Genomic DNA, 19,627 nt, shown 5'->3' with positions numbered 1-19,627 from the left:
ACACCTGTGTGCAATTATGGAGTATGAAAGTGTAGCCTTCTTTAATAAAGCAGCAGATGTTCAGATTCACCCTCAGATCCTGTCAGCCCCCTGCCCTCACCAATTGCACACCTCCAGTTTTGGACCTGAACCTCACCACAACTGGACAATAACCAGTTGGAGCAATACCCATAGTTGCTTTGGCCACGATTGTCTTCCTTCTCTGTTTCAGTTTCCCATATCAGAGGTGAAAGGATTTTGCCATACTTTGCCACCTGGGAGATTTTTCTGTTTTGTGTAATCTCAGCTTAGTGTGCACCCCCAGTGAGCAAGAAGGAAATCTCTTTTTCATCATTGTCTGTGTCCTTGTCCAGGGACTCATGGGCACAGCTCTGGCCCTGGCATAGAAAGCCTCTCTATATGAGGCCACTAAAGCTGCAACTAAGCCATGACCATAGCCTCAGAGTGTTTATATCTCTCTCTTTATAAACAATGCAACCCACTGCATCTGTTACCCTAGCCCACATGAGATCTCAGGACATTTGGACCCCAAAGAGAATTGAATCCTGGGCCTCTTCCCATCCTTCCATGATGAACTGGTGGCATTCCATTTCAAGCAAGGTTCTGGATTTTAAAGCAACCCTAGAAACATTCTGATCTTGTCATGCACCTCTGGCTACTACCTGTGAACCTCCAGACACACAATTAGGCCACTCTGTGCTCAGGCTTGCTCACTCCCTAGTCCAGCCCTGTTCTCCAGGTACTTAGGAAGCCAAGCCAAGAAGCAGGATTCAAGGGGGACAGAGTGAGTAGTAGGCCAGTCTAGGCAACTGACATAGACTCCATCACAAAACACACACACACCACACAATTTATTTTCACAAAAGTTTGCGTTTGCAGTTTTGGGGCAGGTTCTCAGTGTAGACCTGTGTATGAAAAACTCATACATCAATATTTTCATACCAGATGGCAGCACTGAATAGAATACTTGCTCCACAAATACAAGACCTCTGCATAAACAGGGCATGTTAGTAAAACCTGTCATCCCAGCAACTAGAGGTGGAAGCAGAAAGGCCTGAAGTTCAAGATCAGTCTGAACTTCATCAGCCTGTTTAAAAACAAAAAACAAAAAACAAAAATCAATGATTAACAAAAAAATATCAGGGCTCAGTGTTCATCATGGCATGGCTCAGGAGGTGAAGGTGCTTGAAATCATGATTGATGGACCTGGTGTGGTCCTCAGAACCAACATGGTAGAAAGGAAGAACTGGGTCACACAGGCTGACATCTGATATCAAACTACACTATTCATGTGGACTCACAAAGATAACAATAATAAAATGAATCTTAAAAGAAATAAAAATCCAGCATCATTTTTAAAAAAGATTTATTTGTTTATTTTGTATACAGCATGTATGATTACAGGTCAGAAGAGGGCTCCAGATCTCATTACAGATGTTTGTGAGCCACCATGTGGTTGCTGAGAATTAAACTCAGGACATCTGGAAGAACAGTCAGTACTCTTAACCACTGAGCCATCTCTCCAGCCCTCCAGCATCATTTTTATTTCAATTTTAATAACTCTCACTATATGTCATAGAGTTTCCTCATGCCTTTTACTGAGGGAATTTTTTTTTTTTTTTTTGCTGGCTAAACTGGAGGATGGGAATGTATACATAGGCAGGGAGGTCTCTTTAAACAAAATTTTTGAAAAAATCCCACCACCATGGAACCACACAATGTGATGACTATGCCTACTTCCACACAAGATTACACGAAAAATAGAGAACGTAATGATTTACTAACTGGATAGACCTAGTTCCAAGGATGAAAGCAACTATGAAAGGAAACAATGGGCTCACATCCAGAAAGGCATTAAGATACTTGCTGAATTTATCACTATTTGACTCAGTAAAAATGTGGTAATGAAGTTGATGGCTGCTTTTATCCTGGAATCAGTAAGTCTGTTTTTAATCTGCTTGTGTCTAAACTAAGATTCAGTTATAGAGCATAAAATGTGGAGTCATTTTTCAGTAAAGCAGCAGCTCTACTGCTTCCCTCTCAGATCATGGCATTCTCCTTCCTCTACTAATGCCTGATCTCTTCTTTGGGACCTAAACCCCTATGGAACTGGGCTCCAGCAAGTATCTCTTGTAGAAAACAGACTTCAGTTTGCAGCACCTACATGGCAGCTCACATCTGATATTACCACATTGATTACATCCATATGGTACTGTCCAGTATGAATTCTTTCATGACTGAGAAGATTAGTCTTCTTTGCAAATGCTTTACCACATTGGTTACATTTATAGGGCTTCTCCCCAGTATGAATTCTTTCATGACATTGAAGACCACCCTTCTGTGCAAAGCCTTTACCACATTGGTTACAGTTATAGGGTTTCTCTCCAGTATGAATTCTTTCATGACATTGAAGACTACCCTTCTGTGCAAAGCCTTTACCACATTGGTTACATTTATAGGGTTTCTCTCCAGTATGAATTCTTTCATGACTTTGAAGACTACCCTTCTGTGAAAAGCCTTTACCACATTGGTTACATTTATAGCGTTTCTCTCCAGTATGAATTCTTTCATGATTTTGAAGACTACCCTTGTGTGCAAAGCCTTTACCACATTGGTTACAATTATAGGGTTTCTCCCCAGTGTGAATTCTTTCATGACTTTGAAGACTACTCTTCTGTGCAAAGGCTTTACAACAATGATTACACTCATAGGGTTTCTCTCCAGCATGAATTCCTTCATGGGTGGGAAGATAACTCTTCGTGGCAAAGGCTCTACCACATTGATTACATTCATAGGGCTTCTCTCCAGAATGGATTATTTCATGACTTTGAAGACTAATCTTCTGTGCAAAGGCTTTACCACATTGATTATATTCATAGGGTTTCTCTCCAGTATGAATTCTTTCATGGCGGAGAAGATTACTCTTCATTAAAAATGCTTTACCACATTGATAACATTCAAATGGTTTCTCTCCAGTATGAATTTTTTCATGACTTAGAAGATTAGTTTTTTGTGCAAAGGCTTTACCACATAGTTTACACACATAGGGTTTCTCTCCAGTATGAACTCTTTCATGTCTGTGAAGATCACTCTTCTGTACAAAGGCTTTACTACATTGATTACATTCATAGCATTTCTTTCTAGTTCGAATTCTATGTACTTGATGATGAAGATTGTGACATGCAAAGGCTTTAATTCTTTGATCATACTCATAGCATTTTCCCTCGAAATTAGTTCTTTTGTATACTTCTAAAGAGCAATCAGATCTAAAGGCTTTATCATGTTTATTACATTCACAGAGAGCCTCTTCATTATTGGTTGTTTGGTGTGTTTGAAGATGCCTGTCAAGCCTAAAGCCTGTAGTAGATGACTCACATTTAGTATTTTCTCTTCCCACATGAGCTTTTTCACATCTTTGAAGAGAACTTGAAGAACTCAGGGTCTGACCACACTGATTGCATTCATAACATTTTCTTATACTGTGAGCCACACCACATGTGCACAGTGAACCAGTAGAGAGAGATGAATTTCCATATTCCTGGTACTCAAAAGGTTTTTCTCCAATGAGAGTTTGTTGATGAATTCCCACTGAAGTTGGAAAACTATTTAATTGTAAACTTGTATCACAGTCATCAAGTCTTCTCATAATGGGGACTACCACATATCTTCCAGTTGTTCTGAGAGAAACAGAAGTCCAATGCTTCTTTCCATTCCCCTTATGCATATATGGATTATATACAGAGTGACAGATGACATATCTGGTAAAGGAAGATAACAAATAATGGGTTTTCACATTGCATTCACATAGTCACATGTTTTGTTTGTCATACAGATGTGGAATAGAGATTCATGTTTCTAGACCAAGACAATCACTTGGTCTCTCATAAAGTGCTCCTCTCACTAAAATATGGTAATTCAGTCACTACAAGTTTATGAGGAACAATAGGTATAATACCAAAACTTTGCTTATAAAAGGTCTTGGCAATACACTAATGCCCTCATCAATGATATGACAATTGGGAGGTAATTAGATGGGCAGTTCTACAACATGCCTCTCACATGATATGATAGAAACTGTGACATCTATTATGGCATTGTTTCCATGTTTTGTCATTAAAGACATGCTTTACAAACAGTGATCATCCACCTGACATTGGTGTCCATGGTGTTGTGACAATTTAACAATCATCACAAAGCCATGCCTATTTACACAGTTGCTTTTCATTAAAAGTTCAGGGCACATTAACATTTTTTTCAACCTGTTTGGAATCTCGTGCTCAGGCAGCCCCATTGCAGAAAGCCCAACATCCTTGGCTTCTCTCCTAGTGATGTCTGGGACCATGCCCACCAGCTATTTAAGACCCAGACCATACATCTGCCATGGGTGCTCTAATGATCTGCCTCCTGCTTTCCTGAGAGTCACCTGGGAGTGCTCTACGTTGTTGCATCTTGTTTACTAAATCTGGATATATTAATTCAGTTTGATTTGGCTTATTGCACTGGTGACATAGGTACCCACCAACCGGGGATCCAATACTTATCCTTGGTGCACTGGCCAGGGTGAGTAGTCTTCCACAACCATGTGCTGTGGCTGTGGAAGGCCATTCACTCTCTGCCCACTCCATCTCTGACACACTGAATGAGCAGCTCAGTAAGCCTCCCATTCCCAAACCACAATGTCTTAAGAGGTGCAGGACCTCTTCCAGCCTCCAGACTGCCTGCTGAGCCACTGCAGTGCCAGGTGACTCCAGCCTGTTTCAGTGTATCAACATTCTCTTTTCTTGGGGTTCCCCTGTGTGAGAGAGACTTCACTACAGAGTCCACCCCACACACAGCTCTCAGATGTGATTTGTGTACCCACCCTCACAATCACATGCCCAGCAAATGGTTAATAAATAGGTTCTTGCTGAGTCCAAGTTCATTCCCCAGAAACTCTGGGGTTTTCTTCTTCAAAGTGGGGATGCCAATGTACTGCCCCCTTCCTCTCTCTTCCTGGTTACTCTGCATCTTATTTCGAGCGAGTAGTTTGGCCACACTGTGATTCTAATGCTCCCATTCCTCCTCCTCCCCAGTTCTGTTTATCTGCCTGCCTCTCTTCTTCCTGGTTTATGATCTGGTCACACCAGGATTCTCTCCACATTACCTCCATTCTCTCTGTTCCTGTCTGCTCTCACACCCTGAACCCTGAACTACTGCATATACGTCTCCAGCCTGTTTGTTTGTCTGTTTGCTCCCTCCTTCTTTCCTCCATACCAGCAGAGCTGCTACCACACCACCACCACCAACAACAACAACCTCCACCAACCTCTACCACATCCACCACCTCCACCACCACCAACCTCCACCAACCTCTACCACATCCACCACCACCTCCACTATCTCTACCACCAGCAGCTCCACCAGATCTATCACCACCATCACCACCTTCAACACCTCCACCACCATGTCCACCATCTCTACCAACTCCAGTACTACCACCACGTTGCTGCAGCCCATGGGGTCCCTCCTCCCATACTCCCCACCCCTAAAATTCTACATGCCCACTCCACCCTTACACCTGTTCTTCTTCAATACACTTGTTATACTTTCCTCTCTCCTAAAAATCTCTTTTTCCAAAATTCTCCACTTGCCGCTCTGACTTACTCAACTGGGCAGCATGTGCTGCTACTCTGTTTTTCAGTTTCCCGCTGCAGCGCCTGCTCTGGGATCCTGGTATCAGGCTGCCCGACCTGCTAGGAGCATTATTAAAAAAACTGTTTCAGTTAATGATCCTGTTTACTTTGTATGTGTGGTGGAAATGTGTGAATGGTGTGGCCACACTTGAGGGTTCAGACTAGTTTTGAATGCCTAAGTTTACATGTCCTGAATGTGTCTTGATAATTGGGTATGTTTTAAAATCTAGATGGCTTGTGACTCCTTTTGAAACTGTTCTGGAGAACATCACCAGCCACCATTTTAATTGAGGTTAAAGAAATTCTTCACCATCATCTTTAGACTGACCCCACCAAAGAGACATTAGCTCTCCAATATAATTTGGGTTATGAAAGACATGCTTTTTATGAAAGACATGCCAACTCCTGGAAGCATCCTTCATCTTCTCCTGGAAGATGGATTGCCACAGAAGATCTTCCACCTAGAGGCTTGTCTCAAATGCAACAAAGCCAGTCACACAGTGAAAAGCTGCTCCACACCTTTAACTGCTGCTGAGATCGTGTCCAGACTATGAATAAGTGGCGCAGTGGGGGAACAACTGTGCCACTCTGCCAAGACAGGAAGGCCAGTCTCCCCAAATTTCTACTCCACAGAGAATCTGTTAGATCCTCTGGACTTGGCATCTGAACAAGTGCTACCTCTGGGACTTGTCGCCCAGTGACCACAGAGAGACTTGGAATTGCCTGGGAAACTGGAAAGCTGGCTCACTCCTGCTCATTTACATATACTTCTCAGATCTGATGGTGTTTGAGGACCAGGGTACTAATAGATTCCCCAGTTTAACGGCACCCTCAATCCCAAGGGTACAAGCTCCTTAATAGCTCATTAGTATGTGTCCTGTTAAAAATACAGACAGGTGTGCCTCATTCACAGACTTCATTGTAAAGGATCAACTGGTTTCAGATATAACTTCAAAGATTCAAAGTGTTAGCTTTAACAAATGCAGTTTTTACAAACAGATAAAGCATTGATTACTACCAATGGCTAGCCCCATTCGGAGGGCCAGTGATAATCTATTTTTTTCTCCTACCAAACTGCATGCTTCGCCTCCTCAAGAACAGATGCCTGAGGTCTCCTGGATGGCAGCTATCCAAATCTTCTCCAGCCATACCTCTGCTGAGCATTGGCCCACCTCACCCCCAACTCCCCCGTGCCCACATGGTCCCACAATAGCAAGAAGTTAACAGAATTGAACCTACACCCATATATACCCCCCAAAATTTTCAGATGTTCACAATCTCCAGCAGAGGGGGCGTCATTCCAGAAAGCCAACATTGGCGAATCCTCCTACAGAGATGCCTGGAACCATGCCCAGCCCTCTGGCTATTTAAGACCTGGCCCATAGATGTGCCATGGGTGCGCTCCTGTTCTATCTCAGGCCTTCCTGAGAGCTCCCTGGAGTGCTCTGCTTTGCTATGCTCTGTTTATTACATCTGGATTCATTAATTTGGTTTGATCGGACTCACTGCATCAGTGATGGACGAATCCAGCAACCAGGAATCCAGTACTTACCACAGACATACATATATATCAGGTTACACAATAAAATTACCTTCCAAGTCTTGTAGAATTTTGATAATGTTCTTCAATATTGTTGTCTTCCCATTTGTATCCTAAAACACAGTACCAGAATATGTGATACATTACAGCAACTTAGAAACAACTGAAATTTCTGTCTTTCATGAACTTTATTTAGAACAATGCCTGATATATTCATGGGAATTTTTCTTTTTTAACATTCAAAATTATAGGAGAGCACCAATGTCCAAGAAAGGCTTCTTTCCTTAAGTTAAAAACTGACAGAAAGTTCACATTCTCACCTATACAAGTGAGGTTCCAGTAGGTTTCCAGCATTACATCTTTGTAGAGACTCTTCTGGGAAGGATCCAGCAAAGCCCACTCTTCATGAGTGAAGTTCACATGCACATCCTCATAGGTCACTGCATCCTAAAGTATCCCATAGACGTACATAATAGAAATGTTGAGACTGACTGCATTTCAAATGTACACTCCACTGGAATATATCTACATAATTCTGTGTGCTTGATACATGCTATGACAGGGGTCAGTAAATACCAAATGCAGTCACCAGCTCATTTTAAAAGGGAACATCAAAAGAGAATGACACCTTCCATTCCTGTGACCACAGAATAGAATACAGCACAACAGGACAAATGCCTAGGAATATACACAGAGAGACATGCAAACAGAGTAACACTATATAGTATACTTCAGCAGAATTTTATCAACATTATTAATTTCAAGAATGGATGGACAATAAGGGTGTGGTGGTGCACACCTCTAATCCCAACCCTCAGTTTGCAGAGACACCTGTGTTTTCCAAGCCTGCCTGGTCTGTGAACAGTTTGCCAGGACAGCCAAAGGTACATAGTGAGACTCGGTCTTTAACAAAAAAAACAGAAAGCACTGAGGCCTCACTCAAAATTTCTCCCTAGAGTTAAACATTCACGCAAGTTCTATATTTGTCTATCAGAAGCTGGAGTGACCCCTATTGAACTGTAAGGCTAATAATTCCCAGGAAGAAAAGCATTTTTATTAAGTTGCTGTATGAGAGATCAATGAGTTCTCAAGAACATTAGTAAAGTAAATGCTGATCCTAAAACAGTAAAACAAACACCAAAAGGGAGGGAGAATGTACAGATGGGTCAACAGATAAGATCACACATATTTAAACGATACAAAGTGTAAAAACATACACAAAGGTAGGGACTATATTACACATCGACAATTCAGCAATTCAGATCACTATTAATTTCATCAATGCATGCATTTTTATTCTGAAAAAATGTCACCAATGCCAAAGTTCAAAAGTCATGACATGGGTAAAGTTCAGCACAAGAGCAAATGCCTGACATGTTTTTTTGGTTTGTCGAGACGGGGTTTCTCTGTATTTCTTTATGCCTCTCCTGAAACTCATTGGTAGCCCAGGTTGACCTCAAACTCACAAAGATGGGCCAGGCTCTGCCTCCCTAGTGCTGGTATTAAAGGCATGCACTACCACCACCTGGCTTTCCTTGTGTACTTTTTCTCTTTATGTGGTTTATTCTTTTTTTTTTATTACTTTACTCTTTCTTTGACAACTTTATTATATTTTAAACTATTTTTTATCGATGACTGTCTATATACTTTTTCATTTCTTTCTTAAACCAGCACCCATTTTTTTTTTTTTTTTTTTTTTTTTTTTAGACAGAGTTTCTCTGTGAAACTCTGGACCTTTCCTGGAACTCACTTGGTAGCCCAGACTGGCCTTCTACTCACAGAGATCTGCTTGTCTATGCCTCCTGAGTGCTGGATTTAAGACACGCACCACCACCGCATGGCTCCTACAGGCATTTTTAAAGACAGTGTAACCTGTATAAAAGGTTTTTTTATTCCATCTGGGCCTGTCTTTATTGCATATCTCCACCCTTTCCTGAACACATAAGTCTAACTTGAACCTGCTAAGTGACAGTTAGGATCTCCACATTGGCTCTGGCACCTGGCCCCACCCCCAATAAGTAAACTGGTTTCTACTCTGTGGGTTTGGTCCCAAGTTTCGGCACCAAGAATATAAGTAAATTTCAGCAACAACTCTGGGGAGAGGGGTCCTGACTACCTGGAGAGTCAGGCAACACCTTGAGCTGCTTAGGACAGCCCTGATGACTGAACTCCAGGAGACAGACAGTTCAGCCCTGGAGGGCGTGGAATCCTGGACACCTCGAGCTGCTCAGAACAGCTCTGCCCTGAAGGTGTCCCAGACACCTGGAGCTGTTTAGTACAGCTCTGAAAGCCGAACTGCAAAGAAGCAGCCCAACCCTGGAAGGGAAATTTTTTCTGACTGCTCAGGAAAGTCAGGCCTGGAACTGCTTTAGCAGGGAAGGGTATTCTGACTGTTCAGGAAAGTCAAGGTATACCTGGTGTGACAGGGGATAGGCTCCACACAGGATATAGCAATCCTGCTCCTCTCCTGGACAGCAGCTATAGCTGAGTTCTGCTCAGTGCCCTCTTAAGGGGGCTTCATAGCAGAGCTCTGCTTCTCTGACCTAGGATTTGCTTCTTTTGCTTCACTCTGCAAAAGGGGAAATCCCTGCATAAGTGTAGCAATCTTCTCTGGCTCTGGAGAAAAGTGTTACCTTTCAGTTCTCACTTTCTTTAGCACCACCCCTTGGCATCTCTCCAAATACCCTGGGGCAGAGACAGTGGGGGCCCCTTGGAAAAGGTTCCAGGCCCTCTCCAGGCTATCCTGTATTTTCTATGTGTTTATCTCCACAATCTAAATCCTTCTATCTAATATTTCCTGCTGCTCCCACTCAAGAAAACTCTGGGGTTGATGGGAAAATGCCCTGCAGAAAGGAGCCATGAACAGGGACTAAAAAAGGGAGAAAAGGGGGTGACTCAACACAAAAAAAGTTGAGGGGGGCTAAAGACAAATGAACAGGGATTAAAGACAAAGGAAATAACAGTTTAATTACAGAGATTTTGGCGAAAATATGATCAGCCCTGAGAGTGGAAAGTGGCATGCCAGTGTTATAATATATATATATATATATATATATATATATATATATATATATATATATATATATATATATATATATATATATATAAATGAGGGGTAGGGGGTTTATCCTCGAGAGAAAAGGAAAACAGGAAGGATGTCCGATGCTGCTGCACAAAATTCTTTTTTTCAAAATTTTCTAACTTCTGTCCCTTTCTCAATTTCTATTAGTGAAAAATCAGTATAAGTTATAGTATAGCAATACAGTGTAGTAAAAACTTAGAAGTATAAGATGGTGTAGAAAAAATTTAAGATAAGAAAGGCAACTAGACAGAAATACTCTTCAATTTTCTAACTTTGGGGGCTATGAACACAAACTGGAAAAACTCTTTCTTTGAGCTTTACAGGTAGTGAAAAAGCTCTTCTCAGAGCTTATGGGGAAGCAAAAGTTTCCTGTGGAAGCTTTTGACCTGGGGACACCTGAAATGCTAAGTCCAAGCAGCAGGAGAAAGGGATTTCCCCCTGAGGCAAAAATGGGGGTATAAAAAGCCAAAAAGTTTAAAGTTCAGAAGTTTTGGGTACAGTTGGTCTTTTTTGGGGGGAAATAAAAATCTTTCACTTAAACTAAAATCTTTTCTTGGAAAAAAATGTTGAAAAAATTCTCTCTAAAAAGCTTTAATCTTTCTCAAAAGCTCTCTTAAACTTAAAAACTAAAGCTTTATTTTCTGAGAAAGACAACGATTAGAACCACCTGAAGATATTAGTTTGGGAATCACCTGTAATTAGTTCCAAGGGAAATCAACAAATCTCTTAAGACAGCAAAACTGTCTAACTTCTCTTTCAAGCTTTAAAAATCCTCCCTGCAATGCAGGAGGTGAGGACAAGTTCCTAAAAACCTCTTCTAAGCCCTGTCTCTTCAAGCTAGTAAAAGACTGTGGGTCAAAGTCCCTTGATGGAAACACTTAGAAGAGAGCAGGTAAAGAGCCACAAAGGGAGAAAACTGTTTACTGGGAAAAGCAAAAAAGCCAAGCATTTTAGTTACATCTGAGCTGAGGCATCAAGGATTTTGTTTGTGAGTGAGCATTTCAGAATGAGAAGGTGCTCCTAATCCTCCTAATGCAAAGATCCCCTGAAGTAATGCAAACTCTGTTAACACTGTATTCTCTCTTCTGACCAAAAACCCAAGGAAACTGGCCAGGTTCTCTGAGTTGGAGTGCATTTTGGGAATACAAGGCTTCCTGCAGTTGTAAACTTCCTGGGGCGCATAACAGAGGCAGGAAGGTGCAGGACCCAGGAGAAGATTGCTAATGAACAAACAAAGCTAAAGTCGGTGGGAACAGCACAGTTGTCCGCTTTCCTAAAGTCCCAGGTTGATAGGTCCACAGCTGCAAAAAGAGATCTGAGAAAAGCTTTCCCATCAGAGAAAGGACCTTTCTGGGAAAGCTATAAAGCTAAACTGTGTCTGAAGCAGTTTTGCTGCTGAGTCAGAACGCTGTCTGGGAAAGAACCCAGCCAGGGCAGAACAGGACTACCAGGAGAAAAGCTTTCTTTTCTGTCAGAGAAAGCCTCTCTTTCAGAAAAGCTCTGTTTCAACTGAGTCCCATGAGAAAGGGAGTGTAGCCCTGAGGGGTGATTGCCTCTGGCATAAACTCTGTCCTTGAGCACCCAGACAAACACAACCCACTGGGGGACTGGGCCAGGAGAAGGCCTGATGAAGCAAAACACCTGTCCTAATGCAAGCTTAGAGATGGCAAAAACCTCCCTTGCTAAGCTTGATTTATGAACACAAACCTCACAGGCCCCTAAAAGCCCCTACCTTCAGTAACAGGAAAAGCCGCCACTTTAGTGTGAAAAACGGTTTCTGGGGCAGAAGGGATAAACTGAGACCAAACTGGGAACTGACTCTCTAAAGAAACAGAAAAGGGAAAGACTCCTCCCCAGAAAATGCATGACCTGACAAAGCTGCTGGAGTTTGAGGAAGATTGGGGCGGGGGGGTGGGGGGGGGGGGGGGGGGGGGTGCAGGAAGGCCCTGCTTCCAGAGGCAGCTAGCAGAGGAGCAGAGCAGCCTGAGATATCTGAAGCTCTGCATTGGGGGAAAGGAACAAGCAAAATATGATAAAGATCTATCAGTGGGAGAAAATGTCTCTGAAGGAGCTGTGACAAGCTGTTGTAAATGTTTGTTTTTCACTGACTGGCTAAGGCAAACACAAGCCCCAGGAAAGGTGCTGTGAGGGATGCCAGCCTCAAGGCCTCTAAGGAGGCAGGTGCAGTTCTGATTTGGGGCCAGTGTCTGAGGAAGGACAACACCTGCTAAAGCCAGCTGAGGAGAGAATAGAAATCTCTCAAGGTCCCATAATGGAAAATCGAAAATGCTTGCTCAAATCTGCCATGGCAAAAGCAAAAAAACTTGGTTCAAACCTTCTGGGCAAGAATTTGTAAGCAAGTCCAGTAAAAGAGAACTGGAGGTTGACTCCTGGACCCAAAAAGAACTATGGGAAATGGAGTCCATAAGCTAGCTCTTAACAGTGAGCTGAGGAAGAGAAATGAATTCTGGGAAATGTAGTATTTCAGCTAAAGATGGTGCTACTGTCCAAAAACTTTTCAGCTCAGAATGAAGTTTCTTTTCAAAGCAATGCTAGAAAGCTTAATCTTACCTCTTGAGAACTCAGATCAGACAAACAGCTACCTATAAGAGCAAACAAGCCCCTTTAAAATCGTTTAAAAAAGGGAAAGCAGTTTATGCACTGAATGTTGTCTTAGACATGAAGTAACTTAGTGAAACTAAGAATTCTTTACCTTGTGACCAAACAGCCTGCAGTGAGTGATTCCTTTGCAAATGTAATAAGAAGAAAAGGAAACAGGGATTCACAAAACCAATGACTGCTTTGTAGACTGGAAACAAACTTCAGAAAAATCTAGTGGTCTTACAAAAGAGTTGCTTCACCTGAAAGTTCCTTATAAGAAATCAATGCTAAATATCACAACTGTTAATAATATCAGGACTTAAAGCTAATGGATTGAAAATACGAAATCCTGAATGTGCTCTTTCTCAAAGTAAGCAAATGAAGGATATGTTTCATGAGAGAACATCTGTGTTCTTGACTCTTTTGAACAGAAACAGTTTTGGTGAAAATAGTGGAACTAACAACAATCAAGTCAAAATGTTTCAACAAAATCAAGACACTATTCACAAAAGAAAGCTGCCATGCTTTGTGGGCCATATTAGAGCTCACTCTGAACTTCCTGGTCCTTTAGCTGAGGGTAATGCAGTCACTGATAAGCTAACAAAGATACTAGCATTATCCCAAGTGGAAATGGCTCAACAGTCACATGCTTTTCATCATCAAAATAGTAAAAGGTTAAGAAAGCAATTCAATCTTACCAAAGAAGTAGCTCGTCAAATAATTAAACGATGTGGGGTATGTCCAAAATATCTTTCTGTCCCTCACTTAGGGGTAAACCCTCGAGGTGTTCTTCATAATCATCAATGGCAAATGGATGTTACTCATATTACAGAATTTGTCAAATTAAAATATGTTCCTGGGACCACTGACACTTATTCAGGATTTTTAATGGCTAGTGCACAACCTGGGGAAGCTACAAAACATGTAATTATGCACTGCTTGAAGTGTTTTTCATATATGGGTGTACCAAAAATTATTAAAACTGATAATGTTCTGGATATATAGTAGTAAGGCATTTCAACAATTTTGGACCCAATAGGAAATAATAATAAAAAAAAACAAAAAACAGGTATGCCATATAATCTTCAGTCAGGTATTGTAGAAAGGGCTAATTGCAGTCTTAAAAGACAACTTCAAAAAGAAATCATGCTCTTTTTGTTCTGAACTTTTTGAGTATGGATGTCCCATGAGCAGTCTGCCACTGATAGATTTTGGCACAGTGGCATCCAAGCAGCTTTTGCTCAAGTGAAATGGAAAGATCCCTGCTTGGGATTATGGAAGGGTCCTGAACCTGTGTTAATATTTAGTCCAGGACATGTTTGCATGTTTTCACAAGAGGAGAATGAAGCTAGGTGGTTCCCGGTAAGGGGCGTGGAGCTAAGGAAGGTCAGCTCCAATGACGTTCCTATAAAGGAACAGAATGAAAGAGGTTCCATTAGTGTTTCTGAGGTTTTGTCACTGGTTAATGAAAACAGGGAGGAAATAGAGTTCAGAGCTGTGCTGCTTTGGGCTTTAGTAGCTCCTTTAGAAAAATACTTTATATCACCTAAGAGCTGTGCAGTAGTTTTGTGATGAGCTTTACAGCAGCTAAATATGGGAATTTCACCCTCAGAGTCAAGTGAAGTTTTTTGGTAGAACAAACCAAAGAACTGCTGTAATAGAAATGTTTGTCTCAATTGAGGCACTTAGAGGAGCTAGCTATTAAGAATTTGGGTGACGGGATAGCCCCTAGCTAAAAACCATTTACCGCTGACAGTGCATCTCTGCTGGTTCCAGAAAGGCTGAGAGACCTGGCGACTTGGAGTGTGGCTTTATCCTGTGAATGTTACAGTGCACTAGCAACAAGTATCACAATTCTATAATGACAACACTCCTTAAATCCCAGTGTTGTATAGCAAAGCTGACTATAACTCTAAACTTTAGAAATGATGTATTTACTTTCTGTCTAGTTAAGAGAATCATTCTAATAGACATAGTGATAATAATTAAAAGTAAGAAGTAGAAAATGGCTGGGCAGTGGTGGTGCACGCCTGTAAGCGCAGGACTCAGGAGGCAGAGCCAGGCGGATCTTTGTGAGTTTGAGGCCAGCCTGGTCTACAGAGCTAGTCCAGGACAGCCTCCAGAGGTACAGAGAAAACCTGTCTCAAAAAAAAAAAAAAAGAAAGGAAGGAAGAAAGAAAGAAACTGCTTTTGGATGTTTTGCTAAAAGTTTTCGAAGTGTTAATGGGTAGATTGAGAATATTGCTTTTCAATAAGGGTTTGTAGGAATTATATAAGTTTGGGTATTTTCTAACTAGGTTTGAGATTGTTTAAAAATTATAAAGAAAAGGAGGAGTTATGAGCGAATTAAGGTTGAATGTATATTTGCAGAAATTATGTTTAACCTATTGATATTAATGCACCCTGGTTTTATGGAGTTAAGGATATATTTAAGTTTGATGTGAATACATCAGACGTTTTTCTTATGCTGTGTTAGTAAGAAAATTCAAATTATTTTATTAAGAGTTTCCTTTGAGTTGTAAGATTGAGAGAACTGTGACTATGTATAGGAATAGTTATGTCAACCTGTTAATGGTAATGATGAAGCTAAGGGATTCTTTAAGTTTGTAGTTGCCTTAAGAGTTTTTGGTTTAAAGAGAGCTTGATGCAGCTAACGACTGCTGTAGTCACCTTGGACCCAATCCCAAAGTGAAATGCCATCTTTATCATCCTCTACTCCCATTCTGGGAGGTGTAACAGCTATGGAGATTGTTGTGAACTCTTAATAACGAGTTCTCTTTTATATATTAAGAAAGGGGGACCTGTGGGACCCCGTTTTCATGTTCCTTGTGGCTTTATTCAGCAGATCTGCACAGACAGGATGATTCAGACCACAGGCCTGAGTTCAGGTGTGTGAGATGGTCTGCACTTGGCTGTGCTGGGAGAGGTCATTTGCTCCACCCCTTGGTGCCTCTAGAAATACCCTGGGGCAGAGACAGTCGGGGCCCATTGGGAAAGGTTCCAGGCCCTCTCGAGGCTATCCTGTATTTTCTATGTATTCATCACCACAATCTAAATCCTTCTATCTAATATTTCCTGCTGCTCCCACTCAAGAAAACTCTGGGGAGCTGAGGGGTTGGTGGAAAAACGCCCCCCAGTTTGCTATTAATCCTTATGGTTAAAAAGGCTGTTTCATGCTCTTCTGTACGGCAGAACCTCTTAAAGGAGCTCTGTCTGTATTTTTTTTTCCTTTTACTTTTTTTCCCCAGCTTTCTCAGGATGTGAAAATTCCATGCCCCACATTGAAACATCAAATGTACAGGGGTTTTGGGGGGGACAACAGCAAGCTCTCAAACCATGGCATAGAGATTTATTGTTAGTTATGAATGTGTGGGCTAGTTTAGGTTCATCTCTGGCTAGTTCTTTCAACTCAAATTAACCTGTTTCTCTTTATCTGCCTTTTCCCTCGGGGCTTTGTACCTTTCATTCTTTCTGTATATCTTTCCTGCTGTCTCCATGTCAGGCTGGTGGCTGCCTGGCTCCTGGTCCTGGGTGTGTCTTTCTCTTTCCTTCTCATTCCCTCATTTCTTCCTCCTTCCCTGTCTTTCTTCTCAAGCATAGATTTCTGCTCCTGTTTATTCTCTCTGCCCACCAGCTCTGTGCACCCCTCCTCGATCTAGGTATTGGCCATTCAGCTTTTTATTAGACTACTCAGGTGACTTAGGCAGGTAAAGTGAAACAGCAACACATCTCTTCATAATTAAACAGATTCAGGGTAGACAAATGTAACACATCCTTACAACATTAAACAAATGTAGCAGAAACAACTATAACACCTTCTCCTAAGGTAATACTCTGCATCATAAATAAAGGTAACAAATCTTTATCCAGTAAACATAATATTCTACTGTTCATTACTCTTTTATTTAGGCTTACTTGATTCCCCAGGACGTGTGGAGAATACAGAGATAATATAACAAATTACTACATAACCTATCTTGCTGGCTCTTCCCTTTTTGTGATGCACTATGACCAAGGCAACTCTTTTTGTTTGTTTGTTTTTGTTTTTATATTGCAGACAGGGTTTCCCTAAGTAACAGACCAGGCAGGCCTCAAACTCACAGATCTGCCTGCCTCTTCATCTCAAGTGCTGGGATTAAAAGCATGCAACACCACCACTGATTAAACCATTTTAACAAATTAAACCCAGAAGTCTTCAGTCCAGCAAACATGGAGAGTCACAATCTGTCTGATCACAGCCCACACCAGACTCGACTGGGAGGAAATGGGGCCAAGCACCATCTTGTGTTTGGGGACTGAGAGAAGGTGAAAGACCCGGATGACAACAACTGACTTCAATGGTTACAGTCAGTTGGTGACACACGTGGATGGACTCAGCTGTCTCTGCTTGGGGTCATGGGATGCTTCCTCTGTTCCCTAGATGCATGGCGCCTGCCTGCCTAGGACACAGGCACCATCTCCTTCTATACACATGCAAACATAAATGAAGAATCTTTTTAAGGAAAGGGTGTAACAGAGCACATTTACACATGCAGAGTTTGGAATCCCACTGGGAACTGTGCCTGATGGAGGATGGGCTTCCTTAGCAGGGAGTTGGACTAACCTTGAGTAGAAAACAACCATGGGTCTATTATGTCAATATTACAACAAAGTAGAATTTGAGCTACAGGTACAGCAAAAGCCCAATTAAAGTCTAACAATTTATGTTACAGACTGAATTGCATGAGAAACAAAAATCGCATGAGAAAATGTCATCATGAATGAAAAACTGATCAACACATCACTGAATAACTAGTACACACAGTGACACCATCTGACTTCAAACTATGAATGAAATTGTAATAAAGACTGCACTGAACTGGGTGGTTGTCTACAGAGTGAGTTCCAGGACAGCCAGGGCTACACTAAGAAAACCTATCTTAAAAACAACAATAACAGGGGCTGGAGAGATGGCTCAGAGGTTGAGAGCACCCACTGCTCTTCCAGAGGTCTTGAGTTCAATTACCAGCACCCACATGGTAGCTTACAACCATCTGTAATGAGATCTGGCACACGTTTCTGTATACATAATAAATAAATAAATCTTAAAAAACAACAACAACAAAACACTGCACTGAGAAAGAATAAAAAGATCCAAGAACATGAGAGCAAACTTGGAAATAAAAATCACAATAAATATAGAGTTAATTTTACCACAGGAGGCCAGGAATCATAGTAAGTGTGGCCTTAATAACACAGGTAAATGAACCACCATGGCATCGACATGCAAACATGTTAATGACACAGACTTTACACCCTGCACAGAATTAACTGCAGATGGATCCTACACCTGAATGTTCAGTGTCAAGTGCAGAACTTTTAGAAGACACTAAATTGGCCATAGCTCTGCAAATTAGCAAATCTGCCGTCCATGGCCACAGTTTTTACTGAATGAAATGAAAACATGATCATCATAATCACCATGCCTTGCATGTCGACTAGGATATTTCCACACAAAGACTCACACTCCCCACTGCTCTGTGAAGGCACATGCCCCAGCGATAAATCACTCAGAGGTCCCACTTCTGCTTAGGAGTTGAGGGACCTCAGGGGACAAGAGGGAATCACTCCAGACAGTTCGTCCTGAGGCCATGTCCACAGCTCCGGTGTGACCCCACTCTGGCTCCCGCCGCTTCTCCCCACGAGGGACAGCAGCCCCTGACTCACCATGGTGGATTCCGAGATCACAGGCTCTTCTCACTTCTACCAGCCTGTCACAGCCCAGCACACAGAACTGGAGATCCACCTATAACTACTGAGCCACAGACCATGCTGCAGGGCGGACCGGAAGTGCCCTCCCCATTCTGACTGGCAGTCCATCTGGAGGTCCTGACTGGCTACTGAGGCCTGAGTGATCTAAACAGCTCCCTTAGGGACAGTGCTGTGAAGTGAGGGAGCAAAATGATTGGCAGCCCTCCAGACACAGAACTGTCCCAGACCTGCAGAGATTGGCTTTGCTGCAGAACTTGGGGCTGGACTGCAAAGTCTTTCCTGAACTTTTACTCAGCAGGACTCTTTCCTGGGGAATTAGGTTTTGCTATGAAACTGAGAAAAGACAAAGGAAACCTGGCACTTTCTGGGCTAGCAATACCTCAGGCATACTGTAGAAAACATGCTATGATTTTCATTTTTGTAAAAAGAAAGTTTAATTTAAAAAACAAAAAAATTGCACTAATTTGCACTCTCTTAAACTGTTATTCTTTAGAAAAGGCCCAACAATGTAAATACAGGATTTAGGGAAGTAAACCCTACAGGACAAATTGAACTTATTAATTATATCTATTTTTCATAGAGAGCCTCAATACTCTGATGACTAAAATATATATATTTTATACACTTATATATTATTGCCTATTTGACATAGGAGTCTACTGTGGTGATATTGTGTCCCCCACTATATTGTGCACTCTAATAAACTTATCTGGGGTCAGAAAACAGAACAGCCACTAGATAGACACAGAGGCAAGAAAATGATAGCACACACCCTTTAAATCCTAGCATTCCAGAGGCAGAGATCCATCCAGATCTCTGTGAATTCAAAGCCACACTGGAAAAAGCCAGGCATGGTGACACATGCCTTTAATCCCAGGAAGTGGTGGCAGGAGGCAGAAAGGTATATACGGTGTGAGGATCAGAAACTAGAGACTTTTTTAAGCTTTTAGCTTTCAGCAGCACTTCAGCTGAGATCCATTC

General features: G+C 41.8%; 1 protein-coding gene across 1 annotated transcript; it reads right to left on the bottom strand.

Annotated features, from left to right (window-relative positions):
* Positions 1-1,598: 1,598 nt before the first annotated feature.
* Positions 1,599-18,695, bottom strand: LOC118571748 (gastrula zinc finger protein XlCGF57.1-like). The gene is made up of 4 exons (XM_036171000.1): positions 18,602-18,695; positions 7,533-7,659; positions 7,265-7,325; positions 1,599-3,758 (listed from the first exon to the last, which is right to left on the bottom strand). The coding sequence occupies exons 1-4, from the start codon at positions 18,602-18,604 to the stop codon at positions 2,147-2,149; spliced, it is 1,803 nt and encodes a 600-aa protein (XP_036026893.1). The 5' UTR covers positions 18,605-18,695; the 3' UTR covers positions 1,599-2,146.
* Positions 18,696-19,627: the final 932 nt, after the last annotated feature.

The sequence above is a fragment of the Onychomys torridus genome, chromosome 21, assembly GCF_903995425.1.
Source record: "Onychomys torridus chromosome 21, mOncTor1.1, whole genome shotgun sequence".
In the NCBI taxonomy this organism is placed as follows: Eukaryota; Metazoa; Chordata; class Mammalia; order Rodentia; family Cricetidae; genus Onychomys; species Onychomys torridus.
The sequence above is the reverse complement of the archived record's forward strand: the minus strand, read 5'-3'. Positions and strand labels throughout refer to the sequence as shown.